Here is a 24,589-nt window from a genome sequence, read left to right as displayed (position 1 = left end):
TCAAATCCCAACTCTGCCATTTATTAGCAATGTATCTTCAGGAAAGTTAACCCTTGTTTCCTCGTTTGCAAAATGAGAATTAAAATCTGCCTCATGGAGGGACTTCCCTGGTAGGTCCAGTCACTAAGACTCTGTGTTCCCAATGCAGGGGGCCCGGGTTCAATCCCTGGTCAGGGAACTAGATCCCACATGCCACAACTAAAGATCCTGTGGCACAACTAAGACCTGGCTCAGTCAAATAAATCTATAAAAATAAATAAAATCTACCTTATGGAGCAGTCATAAAGATTAAGCAAGATATATAAATAGAGCTTATATATACAGTAGGTACTCAAGGAATGTTATTTCCTTTTCCCTCTGGCCCATTTGAACAAGTTTAACTAGCACTTCACACAGTTAAATATGTATCAATCCTTTTTATTAGGTATCTTTCTGGTAAAATATTAAAATATTGATGTGAATAAACAGCTGGTACTGAATATTCAAAGTCACAAGGGAACTCCTTCATTAATAGTTCTAAGATAACATCTATACACTGAATCTGTGCCATGTAATAAAATAGCTCTTCCTTGAGCAGTTGTTTAATAAAGTAAATATCTGTTTAAGGAAAGAATTGGAAGTTCCTTTTAAGAACATTAACCTAATACATGTTCCCCTTTCACAGCAAATTAGACATTATTGGAGCCGAAATTGCCCAAATCAATATGATTTCTATCTCCTCACACTTTAATCAAGATAGTTTTCTTTCTCTCTCTCTCTATCTCAGTCTCTTTGGTTTTGGTTTCTTGGCCATGAGGCACGTAGGATCTTAGCTCCCCAAGGGGATCAAACCACCCCCCCACACACTAGAAGGCAGAGTCCTAACCACTGGACTGCCGGGGAAGATGCTTCTCTATATCAAAAAAAAAAAAAAAAAAAACTACTGCTTTAGTAAGACTCTTCCATGCACAGTAAAACCATCTGGGCAGTTGGCACTTGAGAGAGAACTGGATTTGACAATACCAAGAATCTCACGAGGCCATGCGCCTTCTCTCGGACTTCTGCATTTGGGAGCAAGAAAGCAGAATTACTTTGTAGACTCCTTTAAAAACATTTTACAAAATATAAGATTTTTTTACCCTGTAAAACACAAAATAAGTGCAGTGTAATCTTACAAGTTTTTATGACAGTTCAGCCCCTACTATTTTTTAAGCAGAATAAAGCATTGCCAGCGATAAATTATCTTCCAGTCATGTGCTTTTTGAAAGCTATTTAGGAGAGAGAGGTTAATCTGATGGGTTAGAGACTGTTGCTATCCCACTAAATGAAACTGTATTCTATATTCAAATACAGTTCAGGTTGAGCTTTTTACAGGATTTTAGTTTCTTAACCAGGGACTGAACTCATGCCCTCTGCAATGGAAGCATGGAGTCCTAACCATTGGACCAACAGGGAATTCCAAGGTTGAACTCTCTTAAACCCAAAATGCTTACATAAGCAAACTTTAGAAAGACTTTAGTCATGCAAAAGCATACTTTTTCCTCATCCTGGATAAGCAAACTCTCTAAGAAAGCTGTCCACAGCCAACAGGGCAAAAAGGACCCCTCGTAGCTCAGTCAATAAAAAATCTGCCTGCAATGCAGGAGACCCGGGTTCTATTCCTGGGTCGGGAAGATCCCCTGGAGAAGGAAATGGCAACCCACTCCAGTATTCTTGCCTGGAGAATCAGATGGACAGAGAAGCCTGGCAGGCTACAGTCCATGGGGTTGCAAGAGTCAGACACAACTTAGCAACTAAACCACCACCACCCATCTTCCTCACACTGCCCAATTTAATCCAGATGCTTAAGTGAACAGTCAATTTTGGCTTTAAAAAATGAATTCTCGATGGGGCAGCATTAGAACCGATGAGAACAGTATCCAGATTAACAAGTACGTACAAAATCTTTCAGATCGTGAAAAACTAAAAATCTGTTAAAACATCAATATGATGAAACAGGCATTCCATGCCTCACAGATAGGGAAACAAAAGAGAAGTTAAGTGCATGAAGCTTTTAAAAGTTGTCTTGGGACTTTCCTGGTGGTCCAATGGTTAAGAATCCACCTTCCAATGTGGGATGTGGGTTCAATCCCTGGTCAGGGAACTAAAATCCCACATGCTGCAGAGCAACTAAGCCTGCACATTGCAGCGACTGAGCCCGTGTGCTCTGGAGCCCATGTGCCACAATTAGAATTGACATGCAGCAAAAGGTCCCAGGTGACACAAGGACAATCTCACATGCCACAACCAAGACCTGACACAGCCAAATAAATGAATAAATATTAAAAATTTCACTAATCCTTTTATTTCTCAAAATGTTCAGGGACAAAATTTGGTATACTTTAACTTTTCACTCCAAGAGGCAAATCTTTAATAGTACAATTAGTTTGGATGTTTTTATCTATTTTTCCTCCCCATGACCTGTTCTAATGAACATGATATTATTAGTAGAAATTTCTGTGAATCATCTCCATGTCCTTTTCCATATATAAATTATATTCTCCAGGAACCCAGCTCCTATACCAACTGACCAACCAGCCTGATAGTCTCAACACAGATTTTAAAACTGGTTTTCAATCCTGTTCATTCACTCCTGTTCTGGTGGAGTTGTAGTCCTTTATAAGTACTTAATTAGTTTTAATACAATATTAGATAAATTATCATTATAGTTCATTATATCTACTCATGCTTTTACCTGCTATAAAACAAAGCATAATAAAGTATACACATGATGTACAAAAACATAGAATACAAATATACATTTACATGCATCAATCTCCACGTTGACAGGCAAGATTTCTTTAGGAGTATTGCTGAGAGACTAGGATATTAAGAATATAATTATATTTAGTGTAATTTTTACTGCCTTAATACAATTAATGACATACTAAACATAAGCGTTCTGAAGGGCTTTCAAAATATATTTTAATGGCCTAATTCTTACGGGTTATTGAATAACTCAGTAAATTTCTGATTGCTTGACACCTCAGAAGTGATGGTTGTATTGACACAGGATGCATACATACATGTTCTGTTTTTTCCTCTCATCATAAATCAGTTTCAGTAGATGTTCCTTTAGAAATTGGAACATTTTGAGTTTCCTGAAGAGCCTTGAGAAATGTATTCTCAAAATTAATGAACCTAGATAAACAAAGTTAAAATATTTACCACATTTTGTTTGGGCATACATTCATTTCATATTCCCATTAATATATAATTGCTACATAATTAATAGTCTCATGAACAACAAAAAGGTGAAATACTTATAATGAAATACCTCTGTAAATTTGGTCATTTACCATTCTTATATCTTCTGAGATACTTTGCTTAGCGATACTGTATCCTTGGTAGCCGATTTGTATGTGCAGGGGGAAGTGGGCTGGATATAATAATTATTTGACAAATGCTATCTGACTTTATGTTTGGGGACTATCAAATCTCTCCAATTGGAAATGTTCATGGCTGTACTTTAGCTAAATCCAGCTGCTTGTTTTGGGTCCATAACATTAAGAAAAGGAAAAATGCAGCTGCCAACCGAGCACCACCAAACCATTATAATAGTCTGCTAGAAGGCAATGGCAACCCACTCCAGTACTCTTGCCTGGAAAATCCCATGGATGGAGGGAGGAGCCTGGTAGGCTGCAGTCCATGGGGTCGCTAAGAGTCGGACACAACTGAGCAACTTCACTTTCACTTTTCACTTTCATGCATTGGAGAAGGAAATGGCAACCTGCTCCAGTGTTCTTGCCTGAAGAATCCCAGGGACGGGGGAGCCTGGTGGGCTGCCATCTGTGGGGTCGCACAGAGTCAGACACGACTGAAGTGACTTAGCAGCAGCAGAAGAAGAGGGCTAACCGGGTCTATGGCAAAACAAGACAACCATCTGAGTTGGAATGCTGAACTGTTGCAACTCCAAGACAACTGGATTTTTTTTTTAACTTCACATTGGGTACAATCTAAGGAATATGTTTATATTTGGTTCATGTATAATTTGTAAGTTTTGATGACTGAAATTGGAAATGTATTAGTAACTTCCTACTAGCTTTATAAATTGGTACTGGGCTGTCACGATTACCCAGATTTTTAAAAATGTAACTTTACTTACTAGCCTGGAAGCTCCTTAAGGGCAAGGGCAACTTGTCTATTATTCATCTTTGTGCCACACACCTAGAAGCTAGTGGATATTCAATAAATGTCCAGTGAGCTGAACTGACCTTGGAAAAGTGCACAAAAATGACTAGATTGTAGGTTGCCTGACACAAAAGTAATTTTCAAACTAAAAGTGAACTGAAGGCACATTACCTATGAGAAAACAGGCTCTCCCCATATTCCTACTCTCAGGAATGTGGGTAAACTAAGTTTTCTTTATGCACAGTACATCAAGAGGTTGATATACCTGCTAGTTCAACCTCTTTGAATTGGTTGACTGGGCTCCCACCTGTGGAATCACACCCCCGATTACCTCCATGACCTGAGGCCTCAGACCCGGGGGAAGTAGGAAACGTACATATTTAGCCCACATCACCAAGGCAACAAAGTCAACGTACCTGAACATAGTAGAAAAACAAGCACAGATGATGTTGAATATTTTAAAAGTGTTCCCTATACCCACTGTAACCGTGGTCTGAAACATGGATCAATTATTTCTGAAACCTCACAATTAAAACTTCTCTAATATGTGTGCGTGCTTTGTTTTTCATCACTAACACTCCATAGGCAATTCTAGTCAATTAACATTATCTTAGTAACAAGAATAAAGATTCAAAGTTTGGTTTTGACATAAATGACTTACTTTCTTTTTAAGCATATAAGGAACCATAGACCTCAAATAGGCTGCCTATCTCCCAAATGGGGAGACGTCTGAATTTGAAACTAGTAAGTCAGCATGAAATGAGACTATCTGTTGAAGAAACCTACCCTGAAAGTTCATTTATAATTATGCCACTGATCAGATTATTTACACTTTTATCCACCAGGAATAAATAATAAAATATTAAAAATATAGCAAGTTGTAGAATATAACTGTCATAACAAAGGAAAATACATAGGACTTAAAAAGGATATAGGAAGAAAAATACCAGGGCACCTCTATGGGCTAAGAAAGATTTTGGCAGTCATAAGCATTCTAATTAATAATTAAGGAGGAAAAATTCTCCAAGCGCTACCTCAGCCCATGAAAGACTCCCCCAAATTATCAACCTTCCTTTACTCTAATCCATCTTCACCAAGAAACCTCCTGTTTACTAATTGTTTACCCTAAGCAGACTTACTACCATAAATTAATACACTTACATTCTAACATGGGAATCGCCAAGTCTTACAGGTTTTGTGGGAAATAGTTTCTCAATCTGAGTCAGACCTGGATCTATACCCTTCACCTATGTTGTGAAGGCCCAGCTGCAACAGCCAGCCCAATGGTATCTCTCTTTTTACTATCCACCCTCACCTTTCTCACCAACTTCTAACTGTAACACGGGTCAGCACAATCTTGTAAATGTCTGTATCCATCTGAAAAATAAAATCACATGTAGTATATTTGTCAACAACCAAATGAAGACGGCTGAGACATAGTATAACAGCAATGCTATTAGGAAGAAAGACCTGTTATCACTATATAAATTCACAACTGCTGTTTAATTCTCAAAACAGCTTACTGATCTTACTGAAGTAGGTTGATAGTCTTCACATGCCACTTATGATAAGAGATACACAGTCTTTGGGGAATACAGTAAGGACTCAAATCTGGAAGTTCTAGGCATCTGTGGGGTATGATTTCACCCAGCTTCAAGAGAGGGCATTAAATAAATTGAACCAAAATCTGATCAAGCCTATCTGTTTACAGGCTATACAAGGGATATAAGAACAAGTTAAATTACTTTACAGTGATACAATCAACAAAATCCAGAATGTGACAGGAAACTATAAGACAAAACAACTAGATTTCTTAAATAATTAAAGGGAAAACGAAGGAGGGGGAACTTATAGATTAAAAGAGACAAATAAATAGCAACCAAATGCAATATAAGAACCTTGGCAGATACCAACTTCAACCAAACCGATGGTTAAACAAAAAGAGAAACAAGTCCATTTGTCACATATCTGAACACAGTTCAGATATTTGATAATATTAAGAAATAGCTAAATGTTTAGGTGTGATAATGATATTGTAGTTATTTTTTTAAAGAAAATATATCTTTTAAAAATACATATTAAAGAAACTATGGATGAAATGATATATCTGAGATTTGCTTCAAAATAATTGGGGAGTGAGGTGGGAGGGAGTGAGACAGAGACAAAACAATATTGGACATGAAGCTGGGTGATGGATTAGAAAATCCAATATACTATCTACCCATACTTTTCTATGCTCAGAATTTTCCATAATGAAAAGTTTAAAAATGGAAATAGCAACCAAAAAACACAGACAAAAGAAAGGGGTACTTCTAGGTGCCCTTGGGTAATGGGATAAAAATCCAAGTCTAATATATACACTATAATGTGTAAAATATATAGCTAGTGAGAAGATACTGTATAAGCACATAGAGCCCAGCCTGGTGCTCATGACAACCTAGAGGGGTGGGATGGGGGGAAGTGGGAGGGAGGCTCAAAAGGGAAGGGATATATGTATACTTATAGCTGATCCACACTGTTGTACAGCAGAAATAAATACAACACTTTAAAGCAGTTATCCTCCAATTAAAAATAAAAAATGTTTTAAAAAAAAGTCTAGCTCCAGCCCCATTAATTGGTCAGATTTTCTGAGGCATCAGCCATATACTAGCAAGTTCATTTACCAAGTCTTGCCCTTCATCTTGTATCATTAGCCTAAGAAAGGACATTAAGTTGTCTTAATTAAGTTTGGTTACTTACCAGCTACCTTTTAATGTCCAACTTTGTAACCCAAATTTAACTTAAGTTTAAGAACAAATAATTTTTGAAGCTAACAGAATTTTAGCATCTGTTGAATTTATTCAGCATAACCACAGAGGTATTGTCTTCATGCCGTCACATATAAACACAAACACAGATACAGATAGAGCACAATATCCATTTTTAGCCCAAGTGCATTTCTTCTGAGGCTCATTTGTATGTCTTCATATGCCACAGCCCATCATTTAAATAATGGATATTTTCAATGCCAATTCCTTTGTTGACTTTCTCACTGCAGAAGGAATAAAGCACATAAACATGTTGTTAAGTACTTTTACAGGCTTACTCATGGTAGATGTAATTCAGGGTGTATTGCTCTCTTGCAATTATTAAGCCATATATAGGGAATTTATTTATATTACTAACATGATCATCTACATTAAACTACATTACTCTGCTGAAGTTCATTTATGTCTTAAAGAAATTCTAGTGATCTAACTAGTAGGATCACAGAAACAGAGTAATGTTGCCAGACCAGGAGAACATCAAAGTGCTGTAATTAACCCTGAAACAAAAGTAATAGGAATAATTTGGCCATCAAATGAGTTCCAACATTTTTAAGTATATTGACTATATTTTGGTAAACTGAAAGTCACTCAGTCATGTCAAACTCTTTTGCTACACCATGGACTATGCAGTCCATGGAATTCTCCAGGCTAGAATACTGGAACATATACTGGAAAAATACTGGATTGGGAAAGGGTAGTCTTTACCTTCTCCAGGGGATCTTCCCAACCCAGGGATCATACTCAGGTCTCCTGCACTGCAAGCAGAGTCTTTACCAGCTGAGCCACCAGGGAAGCCCATGTTTTGGTAATGTATCGCTAATATTTCCTTAATATTTTATGCCACCAGGTAAAAATACAAGATAAATACTGTGTGGCACTAAATTATGTCACTGTTTTTAAAAACTAGCAGCAAAATACCTTTCCCCACACCTAAGTGAAATCACACTAAATTAAAAAATTCCTAAAATACCACACACATACATATAATATAGCTGTGTTGGCACACAGGTTCTTTTCAGAATGCTAAAGAAAGAATGCAATCTCAGAGAGGAAATAACTTTCAATGGCTTCCTGAGTCTTAGGAAAAATCAGAAATGAGGCTTCTGTGTGTAAATATTTGTAAGATGTGGTATGATTGAGAGCAAAGTTCACCTGTAACTCTGATTCCTCCCACGTGTGCACTAAGTCACTACAGTTGTGTCCGACTCTCTGTGACCCTATGGACTATAGCCTGCCAGGCTCCTCTATCCATGGGATTCTCCAGGTAAGAATCCTGGAGTGGGCTGCCATTTCCTTCTCTAGGGGATTTTCCCAACCCAGGGATGGAACCAGTGTCTCTTATGTCTAACCTGCATTGGTGGGCAGGTTCTTTACCACTAGTGCCACCTGGGAAGCCCCTTACTGCCTAGGTTACCTATATCTGAAAAACTAAGGGGGACTAACAGGAGACTTACATATCTTCTGCAGACATCTTCATGACTCCAACACACAGAGCATGCTGTTTTCCTTCTGCCATGATTGCCTGAAAACACACAGCTAAGAAAACCATTTATCTATCAAAGTACCTTTGAGACAGGGTGTCACATTACTGCTTAAGCCGCTGGGAACCCAACTTGCATTTTCACCTAGTCCATTAACTCCTTGAAGGCAAGGACCTAGCACCATTTATGGGCATACTGCAAATATTCAATAAATGCTAAATGAATAGAATCTAATAATCATTCTCAGGTTTGGGGTCAAATGCTAATACTATAACCCAATGCCAACAAAAGGAGGAGAAGAAAAAGAAATCATGCAAAAAAGGAGGTAACGTTTTTTGCATATAAATATTAAAAAGAAATAAATATCCATTGTTCTAGTGCTTTAATCACTAAATGGTGGTTTTATATAAAGGACACATTAAAACAATAACTATATCCCTTATCTATCTTTAAGAGCCCAATGTAAGTTACAATCTCTCCAGAACAACCAGAATGTTCTTGGTTCATTTGAAGTGTCTAAAATGATAAACATTACAGTCCATATTTTCGAAGTTTCAAGTGTACACAGCACCTCTCTGTACTAGTTTTGCAGCTTTCCAACAGTCTATAATTATTTCAAAATAAAAGTAATTTAAAAAGCAAAGGCCAGATACTAGGAAAATTTTCCATTTAGGGGAAACTCCAGAACATTATAAATGTTATAAACTTTAAAAACTTAGAGCAATCATAAACATAAAAGGGTAACCTGTCCTCAGAGAATATTTTTCTCCATTGGTTTTCAATTCATTCATTCATTCCTTCAATGTTCCACACATATTTGAACACCTATCACATGTCAATACAAGCTGTTCCTAAGATATACAACTTATATTACCCCTTAGATATAACTTCCACAAGAGAGGACACCCTCCTCTGAGCACTCTTAAACCTATTCCAATGGCCGTCCCATTCCAGTGATTTCCCACCAAATATGGTTCCTTTCCTCAATCTGAGGCAAATGGTCACTTTATCTATGACAAAAGAGAAGATGTCATCCTGTCCAGACTAGTTGACAAAAAACTAATCTAGAATATAGCTGAAACAACACCAGAGAGATGGAAGGAATGCAGAATTATTCAGCTACGTCATGAGCTGAATCGATTCTTCAGGGCTATCTCTGACGTCAACGTTTCTCTTTGAGAAAACATGTTCCGAGGCCCAAACAACCAAGTTAAAAATGAATTTTAAAATAAAAGTTAAAAAAAAAAGTTAATTGGGACTTTAAAATAAAGCCATAGGGATTGCCAATGGTTCCTATTAGTCACCAACATTCCACCTGGTGCCTAAATTTTTTCCCCTTTTGAATGCTTTTTTCCCAGAGTAATTCAAATGTAAAAGTAGCAAGATAATGTTCAAATAAGTGATCCAATCATATCATATACAACCTCTCTATTATATATATATAATATAATACTTTATATATATATATATATATATATATATATATATATATATATATAAAATCAGGGTTTTATACTGTGTCCCAAGTCTCATAACACTGGGCCCTAACACAGCTGAAATGCAGCTGGGACTCTTTTTATTACTTGTTCTCATTTAACTTCTAACACAAAATAATGTTGCTTCCCCTATCTTCAAATGTAAGCAGAAAGATATAACACAACAGTAACTTCCAAAAGATACATCTAATGCTCTCTTGGATGTTAGTTCTTTCAGTGATAACAAGAATACAATGAACACATTTTTCAACAGAGCCTGGGAAGGATACAACAATCGTATCTACTGCAGCAGGGTAAAGTTTAGCTCCAGGAGAAGTTAAGCCTGGACACATGATATTTGCTCCACTGAGTACAAATTTGATGGCTCCTTTGTCAACCTGCTGATGTGGAAGGATAAAAGGATCTAGAAGAAAAGAAATACATTACACCAATTAATAAAATTAAAGACTCAACAGAAAAAGGCAAATGACATGAACAAATATTTCCCGAAATTATAGTACTTTGACAGATGCGAAATAAAACTGAAATGCATTCCTTCACTTATCAAATCGGTATATATTTTTGAGAAAAGTAATTCCCAGTGCTAGCAAGAATGTCAGAAAACTGGCATTCGCATTTACTGCTAGAAGGCTTATAAATAGGTACAGGCTTTCTTTAGGACTACTAGGCAACATGTACCAACAGCCTTGAAAAGGTTCAAACTCTTTGATTTAGTAATTCTACTTCTAGGACCTTATCCTAAGAAATAAATGAAGAATGCGCAATATATTTAGGTAGAAAGATACTCATTATAGCACTAATATTTATATTAGAAATAAACTGGAATCAACCTAAAGGTCCAACAATTAAGAGATAAATGACTTAAAGTATATCTATAATATCTGTATAATAGACCCATGTTTTTGGAGACTATGTAATACCCTGGGAAATATTCATAATATATGACAAGTGAAAAAAAAATAAAAATTGCCAAAAAGATCAGTGGTTGCTAAGGGTTGGAGGAGGGGAAGAGCTGGGAGGGGTGAGTAGGTAGAACACAGGGGATATTTAGGGCAGTGAAACTATTCTGTAAGATATTATAACAGTGGATACAGTGCCTGCTCAGTCACATCAGTCATGTCTGACTCTTCGTGACCCCATGGACTGTAGCCCACTAGGCTCCTCTGTCCATGGGATTCTCCAGGCAAGAATACTGGAAAGTGTTGCCACGCCCTCCTCCAGAGGATCTTCCTGACCCAGGGATCAAACCCACGTCTCCTGCATTATATGCAGATTCTTGACCACTGAGCCACCAGGGAAGCCCATGGATATATGACATTATGCAATTGACAAAACCACGGAATGTACAACACAAAGAATGAACCCTAATATAAACTATAGACTTGGTTAATTATAATAATATACATAATAATATATCAATATTGGCTCATCAATTGTAACAAATGAAGCACACCAATGCAGGATATTAAGAAGAGTGGGAAGGAAGTATATGGGAACTGTCTGTACTTTCTGTTCATTTTTTCCGTACACCTAAAACTGCTCTAATGCTACCATATGACCCTACAATCCCACTCCTGGGCATGTACCCGGAGAAAAACCTGGTCTGAAAGAATACATGTACCCCAGTGTCCACTGCAGCACTATTTACAATAGCTAAGACTTGGAAGCAACCTAAATGTCCATCAACAGATAAATGAATAAAGAAGATGTGGTACAGATATACAATGGAATATTACTCAGACATAACAAAGAATGAAATAATGCTATTTGCAGCAACGTTGCTGGACCTAGAGATTGTCATGCTGAGTGAAGTAAGCCAGACAAAGGAGAAATATCCTATGGCATCCCTTATATATGGAATCTAAAAAGGAAATCATACAAATGAACTTATTTACAAAACAGAAACAGACTCACAGACTTACAGAATGTGGTTGCTGGAGGGGGAAAAGGATGGGAGAGGTGATAGGGAATTTTGGATCAACACGTACACACTGCTATATTTAAAATGGATAACCATGTAAGTTCTGCTGTATAGCACAGGGAACTCTGTTTAATGTTATGTAGCAGCCAGGATCCTGGATGGAAGGGGAGCTTAGGGGAGAATGGATACATGTATATGTATGGCTGAGTCCCTTTGCTATCCACCTGAAGCTATCACAACATTGTTAATCAGCTATACTCCAATATAAAATAAAGTGTAAAAAACTGCTCTAAAAAATAAAGCTTATTAATTAAAAAAAGGGAAAAATATGCATTTACACATAACACAGACACACACACACACAATACTGAAGATAATGCTATGGAAGTACACTGATATACTAACCATGGTTACCTCTACGTCATGGGAATACAAGTGATTTTACTTCTGTATTTTCCAGATCTCTAGATTGAACACGTGTTCCTTTTATAATCCTAAAAAAAATGTATTTGTGTGTGTATATATGTTTCTACTGGGCTTCTGAGGTGGCGCTAGTGGTAAAGAACCCGCCTGCCAATGCAAGAGATGTAAGAGATGCAGATTCAATCCCTGGGATGGGAAGATCACTAGGAGGAGGGCCCAGCAACCCACTCCAGTATTCTTGCCTGGAGAATCCCATGGACAGAGGAGCCTGGCGAGCTACAGTCTAGAGGGTCGCCAAGAGTCGACTTCGCGTGCACACACGTATGTCTACTAATAATTCATAACCTAACAACTAAATCCCTGAAGGATTTAAAACAATAACTATGAGAAAAACTTTTTAGACCTCTCAGGATTCTCTAGGAATAATAATAATTGGTAAAATGTAATCACTTCAATGTCTTACCACTAGCCTTCCCACTAGTCAGAGAACAATCAAGTCTTTTTCCTACCAAGACTAGAAATTAAACACGGTTCCAAATTAATTAAAACATATTACTGATAAAAAGGAACCTAAATGAATGAGTTTACTACTCAGAAGTCATAATTTCTTTTCTAGCTCTCCATCCTTATTAATACCTGCCCTTTAATAATAATTATGATGATAAGCCAGATCATGGGGATGATGACAAGTAGCAGTAGTGGATGGACATTTACTGAACAATTACTGCATCATAATAATGGCTATAATGTATCAACCACTTACTATGTTCCAGGCACTGTGTTAGGTGCATTACATCTGTGTTACTATCTCATTTAATTCTCACAACCCTGGGAGATGTAACATACAATTGTGTCCATTTTCAAAGATGAGGAAACAAAGGTTAAACAGGTTAAGTAACTTGACAAAAGTGACATGCAGTGGGAATTGAGCCTAGATCTGCCTGACTCCAAGTTCACAGTTTTAACTACCATAGCATCCTGCTTCTTGCACAAGAGTAACTTTAAGATGTTCTAAAAGGTTGGTTCCCAGCAAAAATTATCAAATAGAAACATCTTTTTCTTCCAACTTATTATGAAAATGCTTGACATATAGAAAAACTGGAAGAACAGTTCAATGGACACTCTTCCTCTACCATTTAACATTTCAGACACAATGTTTCACCATAAATAAGCATACATGCCAGACACATACTGGCTTGAAAAGGAGAAATTTTACTTACAGTTGAAAAACTCTTATACGCTAGGATAGCATCTTCCTTTGGGTTTTCTTTTGCAATGTAATCAATCTAACAACATGCAAATGTGGGTACATAACAAACATTATTTTGTTTCTTAACACCTGGCCTTGACACTACTAAGAACTGGGACTCCATGCTTTCCCTTATATAGAATTATCTCTATGAAGCAAATCTGGATACAGATGTAAAAGAAAATGTTTACAGCACTTATTACACAGTTTGTGAATATGTATGTGTGTAATTATCTAATTGTTGTCTATTCTCCTCACTAGACTGTTAGCTTCCTAAGGACAGGGACCATGTCTGTCTTTGCTTCCTATCACATTCTCAATACCTAGCTCAGTGCCTGGCACAGAATAAGTTCAAAAACTATAAATATTTTTTAAATGAATGAATGAATGAATGCTCTTTCTTGGGCTTTCGGAATGCATAATGAGAGAATATGCATTTTTCAGATTTACCACAAGATGGAGAAGGGGAAATCTTTTTAGTTTTATATTCCATATAACCTAGTACTAGTAAGTTAACTGTGGGAGTCCCTGGTGGCTCAGAGGGTAAAGAGTTTGCCTGCAATGCAGGAGACCTGAGTTTGATCCCTGGGTTGGGAAGATCCCCTAGAGAAGAAAATGGCACCCCACTCCAGTATCTTGCCTGGAAAATCCCATGGACAGAGGAGCCTGGCGGGCTACAGTCCAGAGGGTTGCAGAGAGTCAGACACAACTGAGTGACTTCACTTTCACTTTTCTTTCAATAAGTTAACTACCAGAAGTCACTTTCAACTCCTTTTGTGTCTTTTCATGTCCCCAAATACATATTTGACAAGACTTACATTTGTGAAGTAATCTTAGGGTTGGATAAAAAGGCCCTTCTCTTTGTCTAAAAAAGAGTAACTCTCCATTCACTGTAAGGATTTCTATATGTTCATGGCTGTAAAACATCACAAAGTACCAAGTTAGAAATTTTCTTTCAAAAATGAATATGCCAAACATCCTTTAAATAATGTATAATATGAAGTATGCATATATAGAAATACAGTAAGTTTTAAAAAAAATTTTTCAGTAAAGATCCAGGCCCAAAAAAAACCCCACAAAACACTGCTTAAATTAACACCAGTCCAGTAGAGAAAAATATGATCTGCTACAATTTTATTTCACATTTTATTACATATTTTAATTTCCTTGGTAGATAATTAATAAAACAAACCTCTAAAGCACAAGCTGAAATAAATCTGACTCTGAATAAAAACATTTAATTAACTCCTTAATAAAACAATCAGTACACAATGCCACATTTTTCACATAGAAAAACATGTGAAAATATAAATATTTATGTTTTAGGGTTACTCATTAGAGTAGATAAATAGTTAATAAAAAGATAATCACAGTTATTATGAGTGCAATCTAATCATATTATATTCAGCTTCTCTGAGTTTTACATAGAAAAAAAACAAAGACTTACCATCGCACTATTTTGACAGGATCTTTCTTAGGCATGATTTGATTAAGCCATGGTTCAATACCTGGAAACTGTTCTATCAATTGATTCTTAATACCCTTTATAACTGAGGTTTTCAACTGGATGCAATTGGACACATTTTCTTTTTCATCAAATCTGCAAATGATTTTTGCAAGGAAAAACAAAAAGCATTTCTAAAAAGACATAACAGAATAGCTAAAGGTATTTTTTTAATTACCTATTCCCAAGCAAATATTTAGATGTATAAAATAATTATGGAAGAAATTGCTTTTTAAAATACAATTTTCCTTTCATTCTGTCCAGCACAAAACCAATGTCTTAATACAATATTAAACTGTCATATACACACAATTAGCTGGAGGGGGGCAGGGAAGGGGAAAGGATATGAGGCATATATAACACAATAAACTGTAATCAGCTACACAAATGCCTTTCCTGGAAAATCTTACTCAGTTCTACCCAGAAAGAAACAGATTCCCACCTATAACAAAATCTGTGTAACAAAACAAAATGAAAATACCCTCAGGCACTAGGATACAAATGACCAGCCCAAACATTAACACAGAAAAGCAGCCCCTCCTATGCTATGTAATCTGTTGAGATTTTTTTGAAGTAATAATGATGGTATTTAACATCCCTAATTATTTTTGCTCAAAATGTCATGCACAAAACCCACCTTCCTTTGCCCATGTTCCCCCTTTGCTTTTTGCGTCTACCAAATCTGCAAGGCAAAGCCACTAGGTGCGTTCCAAAGAGTTTTTGTCTTCCTCAACTGAATAACCCCTATGGAGCAATCACGTTATTTTCAAGACAAGGTTAATCTGGCAGCTAGGCAATAGGTATGACAGTCCGCTAGCTTCCTGTCACCCAGACTCCTTCACTCCCATGACCCAGGAAGTCAAGCCTTCCCTTGTTCAGTTCCTAACTAGTAACCAAAAGGCAGAGAGCGCAGGGCTGTCCTCTTGCTAAAGAGGGCCTGTCCCTAAATCACAGTGCAAGGATGTGATTGGTAGAATCCTAGGAATGGAGCTAGGACTGGGAAAGGGGGCAAATGAGAAAGAGGGGTAACGAGATAGAAAATGAAAGTGGGAGGACCCAACCTGATTGAGGATTAGGAGCGAAAAGCTTTAAACAAAAATGTTGCAAGCATAGTACTGAGACATACAGAGACATATAGTGTTGAAAGCATGGTACTACAGAAAAACCTTAAAGAGTAAGGATGGCAGGGGTGGGGGAGAGAGAAAGAGAATCTTTGCTCTTGTCCTCTTCCCCACCACCCACCCCCACCACCTTCGTGAGCAGCCGAGGGAGGCCAGGGCATGTCCTTACTTCTTGAACATGATCCAAGATGAAGGGGGCGACGATAGGGAAGGGCCCGGAATGGGGAAGAAAAACTGAATTAGCAAGGGTCCGGCAGATCCCCTTACAGGAGGAAGGCCGGCACTGACAGTCGGAACTGTTGTCTTTATCCGGAAAGGGAGACAGCCAGCCGCACTTTACGGTGTTCAGAGACATTTGACTACTTCCGCTCCTCTAAACACTACGGCGCTTTTGCTGGCCCTTTCTGGGTTACCGATCCCCATCCAGAGCCGGTAGCTGAAAGGGCGGGACTAGAGAAGGAAGACGAGATAGAGCCATCATTCCAGAAGCAGAAAGAGAAGAACGGAGCACACGGGGCAATCAATCAAAGCCGTGGTTAAGGCCGGTGTGTCACTACGGGTTCCTCAAAGGGTCAAGATTCTTCCGAGTTTCATTGCTACCTGCTGTTTACTTTTTAATGGGAAGGGGTTTTGTTCCCTGAGACAACCGAATGGATTGGTGCTTACCGACCAGCTTGAAGCCGGGCAAACCTCTTGACATTATGTTAATGTACTCGTGGCCTTGTCAAATTTAGCAAATAAAAATACAGGATGCCCTGTACAGGACATTTGGATTTCAGATTAACGATGAATACTTTTTTGGGTTGGTGTTTTTTTTGTTTGTTTGGTTTATTTTTGAGGTATAACTATACCTCATCCATACTTAACACACACACACACATACAAATACTTGCTATCTGAATTTAATTTGGCGTCCTGTATTTTAATCTGGCAACCGTGTTCACTGACCACAGTGAGGTGCCCCCAAAGAATTATTCATGAGGTTACTGTCCCCTGCCTCACCTTCATATGAGTTGAGCTATAAACCTAAAGAGGTACCTCCCTTGAATGGTAGAATGGCCTCTAGGCGATCAATACTAGACTAATCTGATTGAAGAGATAACAGATAAACACGTTTTACTTGTAATTTTAAAAAGGAGAGCAAATCAAGGGTTTTGATCAGCAGAAAGCATGCGTGCGTTAGCCGCTCAGCTGTGTCGACTCCGCGACCCCATGGACTGTAGCCCTCCGGGCTTCTCTTCCATGGAATTCTTCAAGCAAGAATACCGGAGTGGGTTGCCATTTTCTTCTCCAAGAGAAAGCATAGAAAAATACAAAACCTGAATAAGCACTACCCAGGCGGTGGGGTAGGGTGCATTGATCTGTAAAATAAATATAGCAGTCTCTTCCAGGAGCAAATACTCTGCTGGGGAGATGGACGCTTGGAGCAATCACAGCAAATGGCATTATGTGTTTGAACTGTACAACTAACAACTCACCTTGCCTTGATTCTATGGTAGCAACAATCTTCTAATTATAGTTTAGCTTCCCATGAAGCTCTGCCCAGAAGGAACTCTGTTTTCAAATCATATCCGCATGGACAACTGTAAATTAATAAATTGTCATTTGGTTTTTACCTCAGTTTCTTGTAAATGTCTTTAGCATTAATCTGCTTTCCCAGCATTAGTCGACTCTCTAACATTGAAAATATTGTTTAGGAACATGCAAAACTGAAGCCCAGACCCCAGCTGTGGTTAGGGCTATACTGCTAAGACTTCTTACAAAGCAGGAGAATATTACTGGCAACTCTCACATCATCCTAGAAGCCTGCCATGGAACAGCTAATACATCATAACAGCCATAAACAGTTATTATTAAGCAGTTTGAGGTGGGAGAAGACAGATATTTTGTATCCAATCTAAACATGGTAACACCATAGTAGTAATAATGCATTCCACTAGTAAATAAATTTTAAGTTGATGAACTCCCAAACTAAAAACTTCCCAGGTGGTGTCAGTGGTAAAGAACCCGCCTGCTAATGCAGATTAGACATAAGAGACACCAGTTACAACCATGGGTAGGGAAGATCCCCTGGAGGAGGGCATGGCAAACCACTCCAGTATACTTGCCTGGAGAATCCCATGGACAGAGAAGCCTGGCGGGCTACAGTCCATGGGGTCACACAGAGTCGGACAGGACTGAAGCGACTTAGCACACAGCACAAACTAGTAACACCTTGATGAATTCCTAATTTCTTGAACTTCTTAATTTCTTTTTTTAATTTTACTTTTTGGCTCCTGCACAGCTGTTCCTGAACCATTGGTGGAACCAACTCTTGAAGTTCAGAGTCTTAACCACTGGACAGCCAGGAACTAATTTTAGACTTATTAAAAAGTATTATGCTGAGTATTTGCAGTGCTAGAAATAATAGCCTATGTTTAATTCTATAAAAATTATACATACTCTAGGGGACTTCCCCTGGTGGTCCAGCTGTTAAGATTCAGCATTTCCACTGCAGGGGGTTGCGGGTCCGATTTCTGGTTAGGGAACTAAGATCCTGCTTGCCGCCAGCAGCAGCCAGAAAGTAAAAAAAGAAAAAGAAATTATACATACTCTAAATTATAACAAATCCCACATGCATGGAATAGACATATAGCTAAATGTGCATACATATTTTAATCCACTTTCATATACTCTGGTAATCACAGAGACCGAATCTGAAGTATTAATGTAACAAATGCCAAGTTAGGTCATTAGTATTAATGAAGGAGGTATTTAGTTCTGTATGCATCCATGAACACCTTTATTCATAACCCACCTACACAGATACATAAGCAGGGTCCACTTTTCACTGCAGTGTGTTTCTGGTTTTGCGTTGTTCAGAGGATCATTGTAAAGTGGCTTCTGTTTTTTCCAAGACTACAATTGGGGGTTTACTCCTGACAGAACTCATCTTCAAAATAAATCACTGCTACTACAAACAGCGTGTCATAAAAGAAGAAATATCTCAAAATAAACCTCTTCAAAAACCGAAACAATGAACTTCATTTATTCACACAATAGTTGTAAAGGACCTTGATGTTTTAGACATATATGCTGTCTCTACTGTATTGATGCAGAAATGTTCTGTGCAGTTTATTTTACAAGAGACCTCAATGTATATGCAGCAAAGGACACAGAAAACCCAACTCTAGCATACATTTTACTAAAACAAGTAACCTAGCTATAATAAGCTTTAAACATTGCATGATTGTATTTGCCGTCTTAGAATTTTGAAAGAATTTTGTAGGGTCATCTTGACATGAGGCTCAAAAATGCTGCCCAAGGAAGCTTACAGCAAGGCCTCCTTTTCTTCTTCATCAACTTCCTCAAGCAACAAGCAAGGCACCAAAACCCTTCAGTGAGTGCAAATTGCTCAGTCGTGTCCGACTCTTTGCGACCTCATGGTCTATACAGTCCATGAAATTTTCCAGGCCAGAATACTGGAGTGAGTGGCCTATCCCTTCTCCATGGGATCTTCCCAACCCAGGGATCAAACCAGGTCTCCAGCATTGCAGGCGGATTCTTTACCAGCTGAGCCACCAGGAAACCCTTCACAGTGTCCAGTAAAAAACGATTTCTTTAGGAGGTGGGCCATAGCTTTGAACACTGGGGGAGGTGCTTTCAATGCAAGAAAGAATTGGGCCACTTCCAGACCCCTACTGGATCTCTCATCTCAGAATCTGGAGCCTGTGAAGTCTTCCCTTAAGGTCACTTTTCCCACAAACTGCCCCTCAGCCTTATACTTTAGAGCCCCCTGCAGCCTGGCTTTATATCCTCCACAAGATCAAGACATACCTAAGAATCACACCACTACCCCCACCTATCAATCACTCTGCAGACCACAAGTGAGAAAATACACTGGCCCAGCCACTGCCTGGATCTTTCCATATGGAACAATATAAGGAGCACCAACAAAACAGCCTCTCCTACCTCCAGTCCCAAATACAGTTAAATCTGGGGAGAGCTGAAAGACCTCTGTTTATCAGAACTGTCAGAACTAATCATCTTGCCAAATTTATGGTAAGCCAAATCCACTGTGCCTCACTCACATCCCTTATCTCTTTTGTCATTGTCCAAGGGGCTTCCCTGATAGCTCAGTTGGTAAAGAATCCACCTGCACTGCAGGAGATTCCAGTTTGATTCCTGGGTTGGGAAGATCCGCTGGAGAAGGGAAAGGCTACCCACTCCAGTATTCTAGCCTGGAAAATTCCATGGACTGTGTATAATCCATGGGTTTGCAAAGAGGCGGACACGACTGAGCAACTTTCACTTTCACTTTCACTTTCAATATGTAAGCACCCAGTTCAGTCTATTTGCTATGTGATCTTGGGTAAGTCACTGAAACTCTTGTGCCTCTCTTCTCAGCTGCAAAATAAAGGCTCTACTTTCTGAGGCTGTTATGAGGATTAAATGAGAGAATCCATGCAAAGCGTTGTAAAATTATTTGCGTTGTTGTTATTCTGCTTCTCTAACTTCATTCCTACATTCCTGTGATTCTCCTCCTGCCACCTGAACTCTCATTTCTACCTTAACTTCCAGGTGCTTCTGACGCCTCCCTGGAACACCATCCCAAGATTAACAAACTCTCCTACCCATCCTCCAACTCATCCCTAAGTGTCCACTGATATTCCTGGCTTTCCCCTGAGGTTGGAAATTCCTTTTCAGCCCTTTCCAGTTAAAGTGATTCACATCAAGACACTACATGTATTGGGGAGTCAGGAGGTGACCTGGCATCCTCTTCCAGCCACATTACAACTTCCAGACACCCTCAGGCAAAACACACAACACAACCCTGATTCTCCTTCCTCTAAGCTTCAGACCATCTGGTTACACCTCGACTTCCTTTGTGTTGTCCTCTACTCATGGTTTGTTGAGGGCTTCTCCTGTGCCTCAGCCGTAAAAAATCCGCTTGCAATGCAGGAGATGAAGGTTCAATCCCTGGGTCAGAAGTTCCCCTGGAGGAGGGTGTGGCAGCCCACTCCAATATTTTTACCTGGAGAATCCCCATGGACAGGGTAGCCTGGCAGGCTAGAGTCCATAGGGTCGTAAAAAGTCAGACAGGACTGAAGCAACTGAGCACACACACATGCTCATTCGTTCATTGAAGATCCTGGTTCATTTCATTTTCTACTACTCTTCGTCTCCTTCTCTTAATCTACCCCAATTACACTGACCACCATGCTACTTTCCAACACACCACATCCTAGGGTTTTTGCACTGTTTGCTCACATTAGGTCTTCTCACTGGTTGGTCCTTCTACCTGGAAGCTGTCTGTGTCTGCATTCTTGCTCTGTCGTGTCTGACTCTATGCAACCCTATGAACTGTAGCCCACCCAGTTCCTCATTTCCTCCTCCAGGGGATTATCCCAACCCAGGGATCAAACTTGCATCTCCTGTGTCCCCTGCATGGCAGGCGGATTCTTTACCGCTGAGCCATCTGGTCTACCTGGAAAATTCTGCCTCAGATCGCCATATAATCCTCACTTCCTTCAGACCTTGGCTCAAATGTTAACTTCTCAGTAAATATTTCCCTAATATTTCCATTTAAAAATGTCATCTAATCACCCCCCATCCCTTTCCTTAGTTCAATTTTTCTATAGCATGTCTCACTTTCTAACATACTATAAAATTTATTACATTATTATTTATTATACTTCTCTGCTAAATTGTAAGCTCCATGAAGACAAGGATTTGTCTATTTTTTTGTTCACTGTTATATCCAAGTTCTTGGCACATGGTAGACATTCAATAAATACTCATTGAATGAGCAAATGAAATAACACTCTGGCTACCATGAAATTTCACTCTTCCTCATTATAGCAACAATCTTTGATTCAGTTGCCTCTACTTACCATCTCTAATTCATCTCCTTCTATTCTTTTCTGAGCCTGCTCCAGTCAGGCTTTTGTCACCACTATGCCACTGAAATAGCTCTCATTGATCAAGGTTACCAATGACCTCTATCTTGCCAAAACCACAAATCATTTCCAGTTCTGATTTTGCCCAAACTCTCAGTAGTATTTGAGTTGACTATGATCCGTATTTTGAAACAGTTTGATAACTTAACTTCCTTAACACAACCCTCTACTGATTCTATTTATCCCACAATGGCTCAGTTCAGTCACTCAGTCCTGTCTGACTCTTTGCGACCCAATGAACTGCAGCACACCAGGCCTCCCTGTCCATCACCAACTCCCGGAGTTCACACAAACTCATCTCCATTGAGTTGATGATGCCATCCAGCCATCATCCTCTGTTGTCCCCTTCTCCTCCTGCCTTCAATTTTTCCCAGCATCAGGGTCTTTTCAAATGAGTCAGCTCTTCGAATCAGGTGGCCAAAGTATTGGAGTTTCAGCTTCAGCATCAGTCCTTACAATGAACATTCAGGACTGATTTCCTTTAGGATGGGCTGGTTGGATCTCCTTGCAGTCCAAGGGACTCTCAAGAGTCATCTCCAACACCACAGTTCAAAAGCATCAATTCTTCAGCGCTCAGCTTTCTTTATAGTCCAAATCTCACATCCATACATGACTACTGAAAAAACCATAGCCTTGACAAATGGACCTTTGTTGGCAAAGTAATGTCTCTGCTTTTCAGTATGCTGTCTAGGTTGGTCATAACTTTTCTTCCAAGGTGTAAGCGTCTTTTAATTTCATGGCTGCAATCACCATCTGCAGTGATTTTGGAGCCCAAAAAATAAAGTCTGTCACTGTTTCCACTGTTTCTCTATCTATTTACCATGAAATGATGGGACCAGATACCATGATCTTTGTTTTCTGAATGTTGAGCTTTAAGCCAACTTTTTCACTCTCCTCTTTCACTTTCATCAAGAGGATCACTTTCTGCCTTAAAGGTGGTGTCATCTGCATATCTGAGGTTATTGATATTTCTCCCAGCAATCTTGATTCCAGCTGGTGCTTCTTCCAGCCCAGCGTTTCCCATGATGTACTTGCATAGAAGTTAAATAAACAGGGTGACAGTATGCAGCCTTGACACACTCCTTTTCCTATTTGGAACCAGTCTGTTGTTCCATGTCCAGTTCTAACTGTTGCTTCCTGAGCTGCATATAGGTTTCTCAAGAGGCAGGTCAGGTGGTCTGGTATTCCCATCTCTTGAAGAATTTTCCATAGTTTATTGTGATCCACACAGTCAAAGGCTTTGCCATAGTCAATAAAGCAGAAGTAGATGTTTTTCTGAAACCCTCTTGCTTTTTTGATGATCCAGCAGATGTAGGCAATTTGATCTCTGGTTCCTCTGCCTTTTCTAAAACCAGCTTGAACATCTGGAAGTACATGGTACACGTATTGTTGAAACCTGGCTTGGAGAATTTTGAGCATTACTTTACTAGCGTGTGAGATGGGTGCAGTTGTGCAGTAGTTTGAGCATTCTTTGGCATTGCCTTTTTTAGGGACTGGAATGAAAACTGTCCTTTTCCAGTCCTGTGGCCACTGCTGAGTTTTCCAAATTTGCTGGCATACTGAGTGCAGCACTTCCACAGCATCATCCTTCAGGATTTGAAATAACTCAACTAAAATTTCATCACCTCCACTAGCTTTGTTCATAATGATGCTTCCTAAGGCCCACCTGACTTCACATTCCAGGATGTCTGGCTCTAGGTGAGTGATCACACCATCATGATTATCTGGGTCGTGAAGATCTTTTTTGTATAGTTCTTCTGTGTATTCTTGCCACCTCTTTTTAATATCTTCTGCTTCTGTTAGGTCCAGACCATTTCTGTCCTTTATTTTTCCCATCTTTGCATGAAATGTTCCCTTGGTATCTCTAATTTTCTTGAAGAGATCTCTAGTCTTTCCCATTCTATTATTTTCCTCTATTTCTTTGCACTGATCGCTGAGGAAGGCTTTCTTATCTCTTCTTGCTATTCTTTGGAACTCTGCATTCAAATGGGTAGATCTTTCCTTTTCTCCTTTGCTTTTGCTTCTCTTCTTTTCACAGCTACTTGTAAGGCCTCCCCAGACAGCCATTTTGCTTTTTTGCACATCTTTTTCTTGGGGATGGTCTTGCTCTCTGTCTCCTGTACGATGTCATGAACCTCATTCCATAGTTCATCGGGCACTCTTTCTATCAGATCTAATCCCTTAAATCTATTTCTCACTTCCACTGTATAATCATAAGGGATTTGATTTAGGTCATACCTGAATGGTCTAGCAGTTTTCCCTACTTTCTTCAATTTAAATCTGAATTTGGCAATAAGGAGTTCATGATCTGAGCCACAGTCAGCGCCTGGTCTTGTTTTTGCTGACTGTATAGAGTGTCTCCATCTTTGGCTGCAAAGAATATAATCAGTCTAATTTCGGTGTTGACCATCTGGTGATGTCCATGTGTGGAGTCTTCTCTTGTGTTGTTGGAAGAGGGTGTTTGCTATGACCAGTGTGTTCTCTTGGCAAAACTCGATT

The 24,589-nt window shown here is 39.0% G+C and overlaps 1 protein-coding gene across 2 annotated transcripts; it reads right to left on the bottom strand.

The window, feature by feature from the left end:
- Positions 1-6,964: 6,964 nt before the first annotated feature.
- MCTS1 (MCTS1, re-initiation and release factor) lies at positions 6,965-16,689 on the bottom strand. 2 transcript variants are annotated; one of them, XM_005700345.3, is made up of 7 exons: positions 16,321-16,689; positions 15,668-15,774; positions 14,974-15,126; positions 14,345-14,442; positions 10,203-10,336; positions 8,411-8,478; positions 6,965-7,180 (listed from the first exon to the last, which is right to left on the bottom strand). In XM_005700345.3, exons 2-7 carry the CDS (start codon positions 15,679-15,681, stop codon positions 7,099-7,101), a joined length of 549 nt encoding a protein of 182 aa, XP_005700402.1. In that variant the 5' UTR covers positions 15,682-15,774; positions 16,321-16,689; the 3' UTR covers positions 6,965-7,098. The 2 variants fall into 2 exon arrangements, with proteins under 2 accessions (XP_005700402.1, XP_005700403.1); XM_005700346.3 differs by lacking the exon at positions 15,668-15,774 and having other exon boundaries at positions 16,321-16,688.
- Between the last annotated feature and the right edge of the window lie 7,900 nt (positions 16,690-24,589).

The sequence above is a fragment of the Capra hircus genome (genome assembly GCF_001704415.2).
Source record: "Capra hircus breed San Clemente chromosome X unlocalized genomic scaffold, ASM170441v1, whole genome shotgun sequence".
In the NCBI taxonomy this organism is placed as follows: Eukaryota; Metazoa; Chordata; class Mammalia; order Artiodactyla; family Bovidae; genus Capra; species Capra hircus.
The sequence above is the reverse complement of the archived record's forward strand: the minus strand, read 5'-3'. Positions and strand labels throughout refer to the sequence as shown.

Excerpts from the sequence above, each read along its gene's own strand:
- MCTS1 (XM_005700345.3), bottom strand. Across the intron at positions 8,479-10,202 it reads CTGCAGTAGATACGATTGTT|GCAATCATGGCAGAAGGAAA; the intron begins GTATCCTTCCCA and ends GTGTGTTTTCAG. Across the intron at positions 7,181-8,410 it reads AAGATGTCTGCAGAAGATAT|TGAGAAAGTCAACAAAGGAA; the intron begins GTAAGTCTCCTG and ends TTCCTTCTGCAG.